Below are 15,243 nucleotides of genomic sequence, written 5' to 3' on the forward strand. Positions count from 1 at the left end.
AGCCCATTGTCATGGAGCGGTGTCTTTAGACAGAGCTGGAAGACGCTGCTGATAATCCTTGACAAATTCAGACACCCGCAGCGACCCGAGCCTCATTCCATCATGAGGAAGAGAGCGCCCGAATCACCCATCAGTGACCTCATAATCGGCCTTCAGTGCACTTCAAGTCCGTCAACCTGTGTTCGTTTTTAAGTACATAGTGATGACAGGTGAACTTTGATTTTCTTCTGATATTTTCCCTTTAGAATAAGATACTTCACTATTGTGTATTTTAGTTTACTTTAAGGGAAGTGTTTTTTTTTTGGTGTATTTATTGTCTATTTATTTTATGAATCTTGTGGCAAAATCATGGCAAGCCATATTTTTCATTGAACTAAAATATTGTTTTTCCTGCAGGTATTCACAACCTCCTTCCAGAAACACATGCTATGGCAGACTATCACGTTTGCTTGATCACATTTGACATTGGATTAGGATGACGCACGTTTTCAAACGGAATGCATTAATATAATGAATTATGAATATTACCTGGATGCTGCGACCTGATCCGCGTGACCACCAGCAGGACGAAGCACGCGAGCAGCAAACACCTGTCGCCTCGATACATCCTCACGCGCGTGGACAGAATGAAGGAATGAATGACTCTTCTTCAAATCCAGTTCCAGTAGGTCACCTTCCGGGTGCCTACATCACAGTCTGACTGTGTTTTTAACTTGAGAAGTGACTTCGGCGTGTGGACGAGCCGTTATCTAGCCGGTATCTACCTGTGTAGGGCTGCCCGTAACCTTGTCGCGAGAGACGACGTCGCAAGGGGGGCGGGGGGTGGGTGGGGGTTGAACTTTGGAGGGAACTTTCCTCCAGGGGCTGCTAATCTTCGATCAAGCCTTGTTTTCTTTCCTGTCCGACTTGTGGCTGACAAATGTATTCCCTAAATTTCCTATTTCAGCTATTATTACAACGATTAATTCAACGTTGATTATATTTGAAAAGATTGAAAAGCTTTGAAAAAGCTTTTGTCTTTTTCAAAAGAACAAAAGAATAATGACAATGCTATTCGAGTCTTCGATAATGGCGTATCATGACACATCTGTGTTCACTTTCTTTGCAATAAAAAAACAGATTTTCTTTATTTTCTTTTTTCTTATTCAGCCTTTTCATGCGTGCACCACTCTAACCATGTCCAGACCTGTCTCCCCCCGAGCACCTGTCTGAGGGCAAGACTTAAACTATACATTCCTTATATATAGACAAGGTTGACAGATGGAAACACGCTACACGGACACACACACTGCACTGGAACACATAACATTGATGGATATAGGGCCGAAATATATTAGAATTAGAAAAGCATTAGAAAGCATTCTGTAAATGTAGATAGTACTAAAACTCTCCTCTTCTGTCTTTATCGAAAGCACTTACTGCTCTCATCCTAAGTTTAACATGTAATGTAGGATTTTGGCCAGGTGGTGGCACCGTCCTCAGAGCATAGAATAAAACACAAACTACAACATCAACCGAACAAATCAGAGCAACGTTAACCTTTAGGCCTGCATGTTACATTGTTCATTGGCATTAGCTGCTAACATATGCTATTTTTGCATGAACCTTTCATATAAGCACAAAATAAACAATACAATCAAAGCAGCGTGAATAGATATCTAAGCTGCGTAGCCTGAAGTATTGTCAGAACATGCCCTTACAAAGTGAGTCCTCCTGTGAGTCGCAAAAGAAAACATCTCTTCATCTCAGCAACTGGAGCAGAGCAGATCTCACTCAAGAATCCCAGCCGTCACCATTGCTGTCTCTCCTGTCTGCACACGCACCATTAACCCACTTTTCCTACGCACGACTTCATCATCCTCATAAACACTGAAATCCGGCCGCTGGCTGAGCTCCTGAAGATTCACTTTGGGCCCTTGGGGGCCACTTTTTACCAGATTTGAATTCCAGCCAATACCTTTCTTTGGCTGTGAGCTGCTGCCTTTGTGTAGCAGGATTTGGAACGTGTTCTGAGAGGCGAGACATAATGGTGTGCACCTATTTATGTCACCACGTTGAGATTGAACCTCTTAAATTAACTGTATGAATACAGGTTTCATATGAAGGTTCTAACACACACAGGAACACACAGTATACGCACATATCGTCATAGGAACATGTGCCCATACACAAACACACACACACACACACACACACACACACACACACACACACACACACACACACACACACACACACACACACACACACACACACACACACACACACACACACACACACACACACACAGTAGGGCATTAATACCCAACCCTATTAATCAAATACGTGAGAGTTTGTGTTAAAGTCCAGTCTGTATTTCCGTTCCTGGCACAGACGTGCATTCAAATTCTCCAATGACGGACGTTCAACCATGGCTGTAAAAACGGACATGAGGTTGGCTGCAAACGAAAGGTCGATCATTCAGGAGTTCCCATAGTTTAGGATACGGGCCCTGGTTCAGGGATGTATTTTATGGGTTTTTGGTGTCTTTTGAGATTTATAGCTCAGGGAGCAATGATTGCATCACAAAGGTACTATTTTAACAAATACATAAAAAATTATCTAAAATCGGTTGCACTTTTTTGCAGCTACCTGCATTTTCACTTCACGTCACGTTAACACGGTAACAAACAACGCCAGGGTGGTGCAGTTTGATATTAAAACTATCCCTGAAACAAAGTTGTGTGTGTGTGTGTGTGTGTGTGTGTGTGTGTGTGTGTGTGTGTGTGTGTGTGTGTGTGTGTGTGTGTGTGTGTGTGTGTGTGTGTGTGTGTGTGTGTGTGTGTGTGTGTGTGTGTGTGTGTGTGTGTGTGTGTGTGTGTGTGCAACCCGGTATCACGCCAAGGCGTAAAATAGATACGTTTGTCCACATCGCAAGGCGTGTTCAGGGTCACGCTTTGCCTGACCAAAGCGTCATGGCAAGCCATCCCCGCCAGAAAGCGGCATCATTTAGACGCGTATCACCTTCATTACGCCGTAAAATACGCCGTAAAATGCAGAAAAACGGCGTATTTTACGCCGTCATGCGTAAAAAAGCGCCGCTTTTTACGCCCGCAAATGAGCCTTTCAAGAGCGCGCGTAAAAAGCGCCGTTTTGAACATCAAACGCGCGTAAAATACGGCGCTTTTGTGCACATCACAACGCCGTAAAATACGGCGTTTCTATAGTATGCTAATAACCTACGCCCTTCTTTTCTCTCAGCCAATGCATTTGAAGTGTTTGCGCCCAATCGCTGACCAAGACAAGCAGACCAAATCAGTTCAAATCAACACAGATCTGCTTTGAGGATTCCTCCTCTCGTTTGGCGATAGTTGTAGCGTCATTTAGATACATATATTAGTAAATGCATTTCTAACTGTGTGGTTTCCTTGGCACATTTGATAGAGACGCTTGATTTATAGGCAGGAGGATGTCGGATCGAGTCCACTTTTTACCGGATTTCTGCTTTTGTCAGATGGACACTCTTTTATGATCGCAATGCTTTTTCGTCGGCGAGCCAGACCTCCTGTGTTATAAGTTCCAAAGACAGTGCCTTTTTAGTCAGCCAGCCAGATCATCTCTGTGTCTTGTAACACGCTTTATAAGTTAATTATATTTAAATTATTATAGCCATCGAGCCTTTATTTTCGTGGAGTTATCGTTACATCCTCTCTCGTTCACTCGATATAAATACACAGTGGAAAGGAGTGAGAGGGAGCCACAGTTACAAAAGTGTCAAACAAGCTGTCCTCTAAATCACCATTTCCCTAGGCCTAGGGCCTATATGTTTTCAGGCCGACAAATGGTTGAAATAAAGTAACGTTGTGACCCGGCGTATATTAGACTTGTTCAATGCAGAAATGCTTGCTGGCAGTGTCTATTCAGTTTCAACACTCCAATTCCAAAATTATGTTTTCATGTCGTCAAATGCTCGAAATAAAGTCAGGTTGTGACTCGACATCTACTTGACCCAGTCTCACCAATATGCGTACAGATCGCACGGTTTGACACTTTCAAAATGCGTGCAGTACATAGGCCTACGCCAAATGACCATTTCGCGTGCATAAGATACGCAAAACCCAGCATTAACTACTGTGGAGGGCGGATGCGTCCATTTCGCGTGCATATGATACGCAAATCCCAGCATTAACTGAATGGGAAATGCAATATTTTAGGACAGATTCACCATTAAACGTGTTTCTAATGACATTTCTAGCGAGAAATGTACTTTTCCCTTGAATAATCTTCAGTCAGTGAATGTGTATGATCTTTATTAATCTTTATTATCTGAATGGGAAATGCAATAGTTTAGGACCGATTCACCGTTAAACGTGTTTCTAATAGGCCTAACGTTTCTAGCGAGAAATATACTTTTTACTTGCATAATCTTCAGTCAGTGATTGTGTCTGATCTTTAGTTTTATAGTTATTAGGAAGATTTTATCGGCTCTATCATCTTGTTAGAAACACGTATATCTGAGAGCCAACCCAGTCGACAAAAGCATACGTTGACAGTGTACGTTTTCGTGAACCCTGGATTACGTCGCATTTCAACATAAAATAGCGTGTTATACACACACACACACACACACACACACACACACACACACACACACACACACACACACACACACACACACACACACACACACACACACACACACACACACACACACACACACAATGCATTTCGCTGCTTAAACAACAACATATTATATTCCCTCAAATATTATTACTTTCTGCCAAAGTGGAATATCTTTTTTATTTGGGCTGCTTCTAGGACATTTTGGGTGGATTTTGAACGGTATGTGGGCAGGACGTTTTTTGCAGGACCTGGCAACCCTGCGCTGTTGCCCGAGGTGGTGAAATGCTCCGGAACAGATCTGGATCCACTATGGCCAAAAGACTTGTATGCCCCCCCTCCCCCCTTAAATAAATACTATGGCAGAATAAAGAATAAATTCATGCATTATCATTCCACTTGAACATGTGTTTTTACAGTATAGCGTGGTGGAGGGATGACGTATGTTGGCCAACCCGGAAGCGTCGCCCTGGGTTCCCTTGACAAAAAGCCAACAGGGTTTTCCATTGGATTTTGGATTATTGCAGAAAAAGCGCCCCCTCAAAAACTGAAAATAAATAAATAAATAAAAATATCCTTGCTCCAAAGAACGAAATGTACACCAATGCATTCTGAATGGGAGTGTTTCTCCGATTTTTCCATGCTACACAGAACGAAATGTAAACCCATGCAAATAAAGACTTCATGGTCATAATAATTTAAATATCATTAATCTCCTGAGGGTGGTATTCAATTTTTTTCAACGGGGCTGCATCCAGTCACTTGACCGTCATGGTTGCTATGGTGGTTGCTATCGACCGCCCCCTCATACTTACATGGCTCTAAAAACCACGCGGCAAAGGAGCTGCCGTAAATTGTGTTGTTTTTGTCGTAAACTTGGGTCCGATGGTTAAAAAATAGACAGATATTCCAAGGTATCCTTAAAAGGCAGCTTGGATGTTTTTATTTTCTGCAGTTTAGACTTCTTCTATAACCTATTTTTGAAAGCAAAACACCAAGCTCATTGATTTAACGAGGCAGGGTTGTTTGAAACAATTTATTAAATAAATATTTGTGAGAGGTCATTCCTTCTCCTGAGTTTGCTTCCTATTTATGTCTAGTGTACACCCCTACTGTCCACAAGCATCCCCCCCCCCCCCCCTCCCCATATGGATTTGGAGAATTGTTGCCACGTCCCAGTGGTGGAGGTATCATATATATATGAAAGAGGGCATTCAATTATAGCCTACTACAATGATCAATTAGGAGGCCGAAGCCCTAAAGGAAGTGATGCAATAGGTGACTGAGTCGACAACATTTAAGTAAGCTGTATAGGATCTTTTATATATCAAAGGGGGTCTCAAAGGACGCATACGCTTCAACCTGTGGCTCCAGCACTACAGGAAATGACTCAGCAAGTGCTCCATCTCGTTGCAACTCACCCAGCGGCTCGCTTGCAAGATTTTGGCCTGAAGTTCTTCCCGGACCTACACCCTAGCCATCCAACATGCATATCTGAGAATCAGGCCTCTCTTTAATAATGACAAAAAGTAATGAAAGAAACACACATTAACTTTTTGTTACCTCATAAGCGGCGTGGTGCTGGCTCCTTTTGACCTTTTGACCCCCGACTTCAAAAACGTGGCCACAGGCCAGCTGTGTCTACACACCTTTAGCCACAAATGTACACCTCCATCCCACAAAAAATGGGGACTAGAAACTAACCTCTGTCTTATGTAGGCCTACATTTACTGTACTGTTGGAGGTCACGCCCCTTTGCCGACCTTTTCGAGATAGCTAGGGATGCTAAAATGTTTACACACATTTCCCGGGGCCCCGTGAACGACATATCCGAGATTTGGAGCTCTAGCCCTTAGAGAAAAAAAGTTTTCCCAAATGGAGTGTCATGTGGACAAAGCCCCTCAGAAGTGTTGAGATAGGAAGGTCCTACCGCCCTGAAATTTTAATACCTTATTCTAGGGCCTAACTGGGACCTCCGCACCGAAACTTGGCCCGGTCGGACCCCGAGGGCAGGAAGGGGGGGCCCTTCCTGCCCGAAACTTGGCCCGGTCAGACCCCGAGGGCAGGCCCCCCCTTCCTGCCCTCGGGGTCCGACCGGGCCAAGTTTCGGTGCGGAGGTCCCAGTTAGGCCGGTAGGACCTTCCTATCTCAAAAACTGTTTTTCCACCACATTCTGAACCATTAGGTCTTGCAGGCTACACTTCTGAGGGGCTTTGTCCAAATGACACTCCATTTGGGAAAACTTTTTTTCTCTAAGGGCTAGAACTCCAAATCTCGGATATAATAATAATAATAATGCATTTTATTTAGAAAAGCGCCTTTCAAGTCACTCAAGGACACTGTACATCACACACAATAAAACACACAATGAAATATACAAAAAACGTGATAAAATAGACATAGAAAGGACAACATAATAAGTTAAAATACATAGGGCAGAATGGCAGGAAGCATGGAGGTTAGAGAGAGTAGGCAGTCCGAAACAGGTGGGTTTTTAGTTGTGCTTTGAAAATGGGGAGAGAGTCACAGTTTCGGAGGTCGGGTGGTAGAGAGTTCCAGAGCTGGGGAGCAGAGCGACTGAAGGCTCTGCCCCCCATAGTGCTGAGGCGGGCAGGGGGCACAGAGAGGTGGATGGAGGAGGAGGATCGAAGGGAACGGGTGGGGATGTTAATGTGCAGGAGATCAGAGAGGTAGGGAGGGGCGAGGTTATGGATGGCCATGAATGTAAACACTAGGAGTTTGTAATTAATGCGGTGGGTTACGGGGAGCCAGTGGAGCTGCTGGAGGACAGGGGTGATGTGATGGTATGAGGGGGTCTTTGTGATGATGCGGGCGGCAGAGTTTTGGACCAGTTGTAGTTTGCGGAGGGACTTGTGGGGGAGGCCGAAGAGGAGAGAATTGCAGTAGTCCAGACGGGAGGTGACGAGGCTGTGAACAAGGATGGCGGTGGTGTGGGGGGTGAGGGAGGGGCGGAGTCTGTTGATGTTGCGGAGATGGAAATATGCAGTGCGGGTAATGGTGTTGATGTGAGAATGGAAGGAAAGTGTGCTATCGAGGATGACACCCAAGCTCTTAACCTGAGGGGAGGGGGAAACTGAGGAGCTGTCGATGGTGAGAGAGAAGGTATTGACTTTCGCTAGTGTGGATTTAGTGCCGAGGAGGAGCATTTCAGTTTTATTGCAGTTTAGTTTAAGGAAGTTTGAGGTGAACCAGGTTTTTATTTCGGAGAGACAGTCGGTGAGGGAGGGGGGTGGGAGTGAGGAATTGGGTTTGCAGGAAAGGTAGAGCTGGGTGTCCTCAGCGAAGCAGTGGAACTGGATATTGTATTTGCGGAGGATGTGGCCGAGGGGGAGGAGATAGATGATGAATAGAAGAGGCCCCAGGACAGATCCCTGGGGCACACCAGTAGTGACTGGGGAGGGATTGGAGGTGAAGGATTTAAGCTGGATGAACTGGGTGCGGCCTGTGAGGTAGGAGTGGAACCAACTGAGGGGGGTGTGGGAGAGGCCAATCGAGGAGAGTCTACTGAGAAGGATGGGGTGTGAGATGGTGTCGAACGCTGCACTCAGATCGAGGAGGATGAGGATGGAGAAGGAACCAGAGTCAGCTGCAATGAGGAGATCATTAGTGATTTTGATGAGGGCGGTCTCTGTGCTGTGACGAGGGCGAAAACCGGACTGGAAAGGCTCGTAGAGTGAGTGAAGGGATAAGTGGGAGTGAAGTTGGGAGGCGACAATCTTTTCTAGGATTTTGGAAATGAATGGTAGGTTAGAGATGGGGCGGAGGTTACTGAAGTTGTTGGGGTCTGAACCGGGTTTCTTTAATATGGGGGTGACAGCGGCAGTTTTGAAAAGTGAGGGGACTATTCCAGATGAGAGTGAGGAGTGAATGATGGCGGTGATGAGAGGGAGGAGGGAGGGGAGGCAGGATTTGACTAGGGTTGTGGGGAGGGGATCAAGCTGGCAGGTGGTGGGCTTAGATTTGAGAATGAGAACGGAGAGGTCTGAGGCAGTGGGGAGAAGAAAACTGGCGAAGAGATGGCAAGTAAGGGGAAGTGCAGGTGGGGAGAGAGGGGGGGAATTGGGATGTAGGTGCTGATGAATGGTGTGGATTTTCAGATTGAAATAGTCCAAGATGGAATTGCAGGATTCAGTGGAGTACAAGTGGGGGGGGAGAGAATTGGGTGGGTGGAGGATTTTTTTGAGAACCGAGAAGAGGGTTTTTGAGTTACCTTCATTGGTTAAAATGAGGCCGGAGTAGTAGGTGGATTTGGTCAGGGATATGAGGTCCTTATATTGTGCAATGTGGGAGGTGTACATGTCATTGTGGATGGTGAGACCGGTTCGTTTATAAAGTCGCTCAAGTTGACGGTTTTTAGCTTTCATGGACCTGAGCTCGGGGGTAAACCAGGGGGCAGATGTGGAAAAGGAAACAGACCGGGTTTTTAGGGGGGCGATAGAGGTGAGAGTGTTTGTGAGGCAGGTGTTGTAAAGAGTGACGAGTTCATCAGGGTTTGAGGTAGAGTCGGTGGTCGGAAAACTGTCAATGAGGGAGCAGAGGGTGGCAATGTTAATGTTCTTGATATCGCGAAATGAAATGAGGCGGGGCAACTTGATTGTGGAGAGGCGGAGTACAGCTTTGAAAGTGAGGAGGGAGTGATCTGTGGCGGGGAAAACATCAGCAGTGGGCTTGGAGGGGGTGAGACCGGAGCAGCAGACTAGGTCAAGAGAGTGGCCTTTGATATGGGTGGGGAAATCAATCAGATTATGTAGTCCAAAGCTGTCAAGACAGGATGCAAAGTCTCTGGTGAGAGGCAGGTTGATATTGTCCATGTGAATATTGAAGTCCCCCAGCAGAATTACGTTGGGTGAGAGAGTGGATATATGAGTGAGCAGAGTAGAGAATTCACTGATAAAATCACTGTGTGGCTTGGGGGGGCGGTAAAATGTAGCAATGATGGTAGGTGAGGGGCCAGGAAGCTTAAAAACAAGGCATTCAAAAGAGCTGAATGCAGGCACAGAGACGGGCAGGACTTTCCACTTCTCACGGTGAATTACCGCGAGACCTCCCCCACGGCCGTTGCCACGGGGACGGCAGATGTAAACAAAACCGGGAGGAGTGGAGTCGTTGAGTGTGGAAAAGTCACTGGGCTGTTGCCAAGTTTCAGTTAAAGGGGGCCTATTATGCTTTTCCGTTTTTTCCTTCTCCTATTGCGCTTTACATATGTTTTGGGGTATATAAATGGTTGGCAAAGTTACAATACCAGAAAATTCCCGCAAGGGGGAGTAAATTACTACCGCAAATCACTTTTACCGAGCTGCCTAGAAACGGCTCGTTGGGATTCTCTCCGCGGCTTTCTTTTACTTCCGGTACATGGTGACGTAAGCATGTACTTTTGCTGGGAGTCAATGGGAGAGCGTCATCGATCAACTTTTGCTGCGTTCCTGGACACGTTGGGGTCGGGGGGAACGGATCAGAATGGACAGAAAGACATAATACTATTTATATATTATACATATATACATACATATATATATATAGGGTTATATATATATTACTTTGTTTGGACACCACCAATTGATCTTCAAGGCAATTCTGCAGTTCCCGCACAATACAGGAATGTACGTAAAAATCAAGTTCAACATCTGACCTATGGAGGGCAGTACTACGCTGATCAGCGTCTAAACTGCCGGAATCAGTCAGAAGAATAGTTAGATTTCGCTGTTCCCCCCGCCCAGCAAGTTTTTGTTAACAATGGTTAGAAAGTGTTTTCTTGGTTGTGAAGGGACCTCTCCCTTGTATGGTTTGCCAAAGGCAGAGCCTTCACGTAGCCGTTGGCTAGATTTCATTTTTAACCCTATTCCCCCGACTTTACCGAGCCTTTTTCTGTGTCGCCTCCACTTCACGGATGGCTGCTTCAGCAACCTGCGTTTGTTCAGTAATGGATTTGCGAAACTGCTAGCTCTTAGGGAAGATGCTGTTCCAACACTTTGTGGCCCAATGGGTGAAGATGCCTCTCAACATGTAAGTAAACCTATAGTGATAATAACAAAAGTGGCTGTGTTGTGTGTGTAAGCTTAATGTTAGTTGGGGTATTTACCCTACCATTTCCTACCATAAAATAATCCATTCTGTAGCTAGCTGCTAGTCTTGTCGCGAGGCTGGTTAATCTTCCACATTTTTCGCGGGATCTCAAACTACAATTCTAAACTGTCTATGAGAGCTAGCCTTAGCTATGTGAAGTGTTACTATTAGGTGGGTTAAATGGTCACAGTTCCTGTTTCAGATGTTGTTAGTGTGTACTGTGTAAATTCATTTTCGTCGTGATTTATGTGTGATAAATTTAGCAGGACTGCAGCGCCCATTATCGCCCCTTTGAACACGTCGGATGCCAGACTGACACGCCTCAGAGGATATCGACGGGAACCCAAACAAACTCACCGGTGGGAATGCATTCTGTGGGAATACAAAGTGCACGGTTGAAGTCGACATCAGTCGGCACACAGTTGTCCATGGGATCGCTAAAGGCACACGTAAGAAGCAAAGGTATGTAGCCACTATGAGTTTTTAGTGTCTTAGTATGCAATCCATACGAAACTTAGAGCATCTTTTTCCTGTGTATTGGGATGTTGTATTTTTTTTAATATGGGCTATGCATGCGTTCATTTATGACATAATTACTTTCTACTAACAATTCGATAAAAACATCTGCTAAATAACTTCATAACCAAATAGGATATGATTTATATTTGCAAATGGCTTCTTGTATGTGTGATGGGAAACAAAGGTTTACTCTGCAGTGTTACTCCAATACCAAGGAAAAAACAACAGCTAAATTATTATTTCCGGTTCCTAATACGATTTGTTTCTGTTATTTGTAGCCATGCAGACACAGGTGTCTCCTGTCAGTGCAGACTTCGGAACAACCGCTCATTTGCAAGACTCACTGCTGACTTCAACCCCAATAAAGGGCCCAGGCTGGCGACCTAGCAAGAGACCACGGCTTGAGTTGGAGGAAGAGGAGGAGAGTGACTCCTCAAATGAATCACATAAAGATCCGCTGGACTCGACATACAACCCTGGTGACTCTGTTCTTACAGAGGAAACTGACGTCTCGTAGGTTTTTAGTATTGGCTGCATCGTACTAAAAGCAGCATTGGCTAGGGATTGGTAGCTACCAGTTTTACAGTATTTCTAATATTATTCTGCCTTATGTTTTCTGCCTTATGTTAGGTATGAGACACAGCCCACACCGAATGAGGCTAAGTATATTGTCTTTGAAAGCTGCCTCAAACAACTGTTAGAAAACTGCCCCGTGTGTAAGGGAGGCTGTGATCTTCAACAGCGAAGGATCGGTACCTATGTGGCTTTCACTCAGAAATGTCTACACTGCAGCTACTTCAGACATTGGGAGAGTCAGCCCATGGCTGGAAATACCCCCATCGGCAACCTGCAACTTTCAGCTGCTACCTACTTCACAGGGTCCTCCTTCATCCAACTACAAAAGGTAAACATTTTACAATTATACAAATATGTGAAACTCACTACTGGACTTTTCTTAAACACCGCTTATGTGCCTTTCATGTAAAGGTGTGTGAGGCCATGCAACTCCAGATATTTCAGTATGACACCTTCAGGAGGCATGCAAGGAATTACATGGAACCGGCTATTGTTCACAAGTGGAAGATGGATCAGCAGCATCATTTCCAGCAACAGTTGTGCCTTGGTGGGTCAGTTGCAGTGGGAGGAGATATGAGGGCAGATTCTCCAGGTTTGTAGAAATGGGAAAGCCTGACAATTGAATAAGTAGTCTGCATTATGAAACATGTTGTCCCTTGAACGTGTGCGGTCAAGCATTCTGTAATACATTTGTTTTTTTAGGGCACTCAGCTAAGTTTGGCAGCTACTCATTAATGAATCTGGAGAGCAACACCATTCTGGACATTCAACTTGTTCAGGTTTGTTTCTCTGACATAAATATAGGAAATATAATATAATATAATAATATAGGAAATGAAGACTATCCCCATCCCTCCAGACCTTTCAGCAGAAAATACACGCACTCCGAAGGCTGAGCTGGTTGCCCGTCACGTCTCCCGCTTCAATCTAGAGGTGGTCTGAGAAAAAAATAATGTGCTAGACAACCCTTTATTGTTGTAAATCAATTCTATGAGGTCAAACAAATTAAATAATGAACAGTAAATAGGGGCATAATAGGCCCCCTTTAAAAAGAAAAAGTCAAGCTTACGGTCAGTGAGGACGTCTTGGATGAGATGACCTTTGCCGGTGAGAGAGCGGATGTTGAGACCGAAGTTGACAGCGGAGGAGTCGAGTTTGACGGTAGCATTAGCCGACCTAGCTAGGCTGGCTAATGCATGATGGTTGATGGTGCGGCCGGAGTTGATGGGAGAGCGACGAGAAGTGGGCCAGGTGGAGTTGATTGTACTGGAATTGTCGCTGGGCTGGACATGTCTGCGGGACCCGCGGTGGATGTAGCGCCGACGAGGGGGGCGAGCGAGGTCCGGGTGATGGTGCAGCTCCGGAGGTGGGGGCTCCAATACATCCAAGCGGGTCGCGAGAGGGTCTGTGATGGAGTAGTGGAGTAGTCCTGCCACAGGATGATGGCAGAACAACAGGAATACCCAGACCAGTCCAAAGCAGGTGAGAGAGTTGTTGGGCCGCATGATGAGGCAGGAACCAGGTAAGCTTAGAAAGCCGGTGTCGCGACAGCCGGTTAGCAACTAGCTACCGGCGTTAGCCCGTAGTGGTGGATAGGGGTGCCGGAGCTAGCTGTGCGAGATAAAATGTTCACGCGACACTACTACTACTAGTCCTACTACTACTAATACTACTGCTACTAACGTTACTACTATTACAACTTACTATTTCCAGCGAACAGCGGCAACAAACATGCCAGCGTACACTCGACCGGAAGTCACCTGTGATATGTCGTTCACGGGGCCCCGGGAAATGTGTGTAAACATTTTAGCATCCCTAGCTATCTCGAAAAGGTCGGCAAAGGGGCGTGACCTCCAACAGTACAGTAAATGTAGGCCTACATAAGACAGAGGTTAGTTTCTAGTCCCCATTTTTGTGGGATGGAGGTGTACATTTGTGGCTAAAGGTGTGTAGACACAGCTGGCCTGTGGCCTGGCCACGTTTTTGAAGTCGGGGGTCAAAAGGTCAAAAGGAGCCAGTGTGTTTCTCTCATAACTTTTTGTCATTATTAAAGAGAGGCCTGATTCTCAGATATGCATGTTGGATGGCTAGGGTGTAGGTCTGGGAAGAACTTCAGGCCAAAATCTTGCAAGCGAGCCGCTGGGTGAGTTGCAACGAGATGGAGCACTTGCTGAGTCATTTCCTGTAGTGCTGGAGCCACAGGTTGAAGCGTATGCGTCCTTTGAGACCCCCTTTGATATATAAGAGATCCTATGCAGCTTACTTAAATGTTGTCGACTCAGTCACCTATTGCATCACTTCCTTTAGGGCTTCGGCCTCCTAATTGATCATTGTAGTAGGCTATAATTGAATGCCCTCTTTCATATATATATGATACCTCCACCACTGGGACGTGGCAACAATTCTCCAAATCCATATGGGGAGGGGGGGGGTGCTTGTGGACAGTAGGGGTTTACCCTAGACATAAATAGGAAGTAAAATCAGGAGAAGGAATGACCTCTCACAAATATTTATTTAATAAATTGTTTCAAATAACCCTCCCTCGTTAAATCAATGAGCTTGGTGTTTTGCTTTCAAAAAATAGTTATAGAAGAAGTCTAAACTGCAGAAAATAAACACATCCATGCTGCCTTTTAAGAATACCTTGGAATATCTGTCTATTTTTCAACCATCGGACCCTAGTTTACGACAAAAACAACCCAATTGACGGCAGCTCCTTCGCCGTGTGGTTTTTAGCATGTCTATGGTTTTTAGAGCCACGAGTATTAGAGGGGGCGGTCGATAGCAACCACCATAGCAACCATGACGGTCAAGTGACTGGATTCAGCCCCGTTGAAAAAAATAGAATACCTCCCTACACACTCAGTAGTAGCTTAATGATATTTAAATTATTATGACCATGAAGTCTTTATTTGCATGGGTTTGCATTTCGTTGTGTAGCATGGACAAATCGGAGAAACACTCCCATTCAGAATGCATTGGTTTACACTTCGTTCTTTGGAGCACGGTTATTTTTATTAATTAATTTATTTGCAGTTTTTGAGGAGTTGAGGATTTTTCTGCAATAATCCAAAATCCAATGGAAAACCCGTTGGCTTTTTGTCAAGGGAACCGAGGGCGACGCTCACTTCCGGGTTTGCCAACATACGTCATCCCTATCCACCACTCTATACTGTAAAAACACATGTTCAAGTTGAATGATAATGCATGAATCTATTCATGGTATTCATGACAATTATTTTGGCCATGGTGGATCCAGATCTGTTCCGGAGCATTTCTGCACCTCGGGCAGCAGCGCAGGGTTGCCAGGTCCTGCATGCAAAAAACGTCCTGCCCACATACCGTTCAAAATCCACCCAAAATGTCCTAGAACCAGCCCAAGTTGTTGTTTTAGCAGCGAAATGCATTGTGTGTGTGTGTGTGTGTGTGTGTGTGTGTGTGTGTGTGTGTGTGTGTGTGTGTGTG

General features: G+C 45.2%; 2 protein-coding genes across 2 annotated transcripts in view; one reads left to right on the forward strand and one right to left on the reverse strand.

Moving 5' to 3' along the window:
* LOC132456368 (collagen alpha-1(XVIII) chain-like) overlaps nucleotides 1-807 on the reverse strand; it is a 108,413-nt gene extending 107,606 nt beyond the window's left edge. Inside the window, exon 1 of the mRNA XM_060050711.1 lies at nucleotides 529-807. Within this exon, the coding sequence (XP_059906694.1) occupies nucleotides 529-607 (79 nt within the window). The 5' untranslated portion in view covers nucleotides 608-807. The remainder of the gene's footprint in view (nucleotides 1-528) is intronic.
* Nucleotides 808-9,765: 8,958 nt separating this feature from the next.
* On the forward strand, nucleotides 9,766-14,547 carry LOC132455467 (uncharacterized). The gene is made up of 6 exons (XM_060049330.1): nucleotides 9,766-11,145; nucleotides 11,481-11,715; nucleotides 11,833-12,106; nucleotides 12,190-12,370; nucleotides 12,481-12,557; nucleotides 14,533-14,547. Exons 1-6 carry the CDS (start codon nucleotides 11,049-11,051, stop codon nucleotides 14,545-14,547), a joined length of 879 nt encoding a protein of 292 aa, XP_059905313.1. The 5' UTR covers nucleotides 9,766-11,048.
* The last annotated feature ends 696 nt before the right edge of the window (nucleotides 14,548-15,243 follow it).

Source organism: Gadus macrocephalus, chromosome 4, assembly GCF_031168955.1.
Source record: "Gadus macrocephalus chromosome 4, ASM3116895v1".
Lineage (NCBI taxonomy): Eukaryota > Metazoa > Chordata > Actinopteri > Gadiformes > Gadidae > Gadus > Gadus macrocephalus.

Coding starts and splice junctions, on each gene's coding strand:
- LOC132455467 (XM_060049330.1), top strand. CDS start 11,049: ATGCATTCTGTGGGAATACAAAGTGCACGGTTGAAGTCGACATCAGTC. Junction 12,107..12,189: donor CCTTCATCCAACTACAAAAG/GTAAACATTTTA, acceptor TTTCATGTAAAG/GTGTGTGAGGCCATGCAACT. Junction 12,371..12,480: donor TATGAGGGCAGATTCTCCAG/GTTTGTAGAAAT, acceptor TTGTTTTTTTAG/GGCACTCAGCTAAGTTTGGC.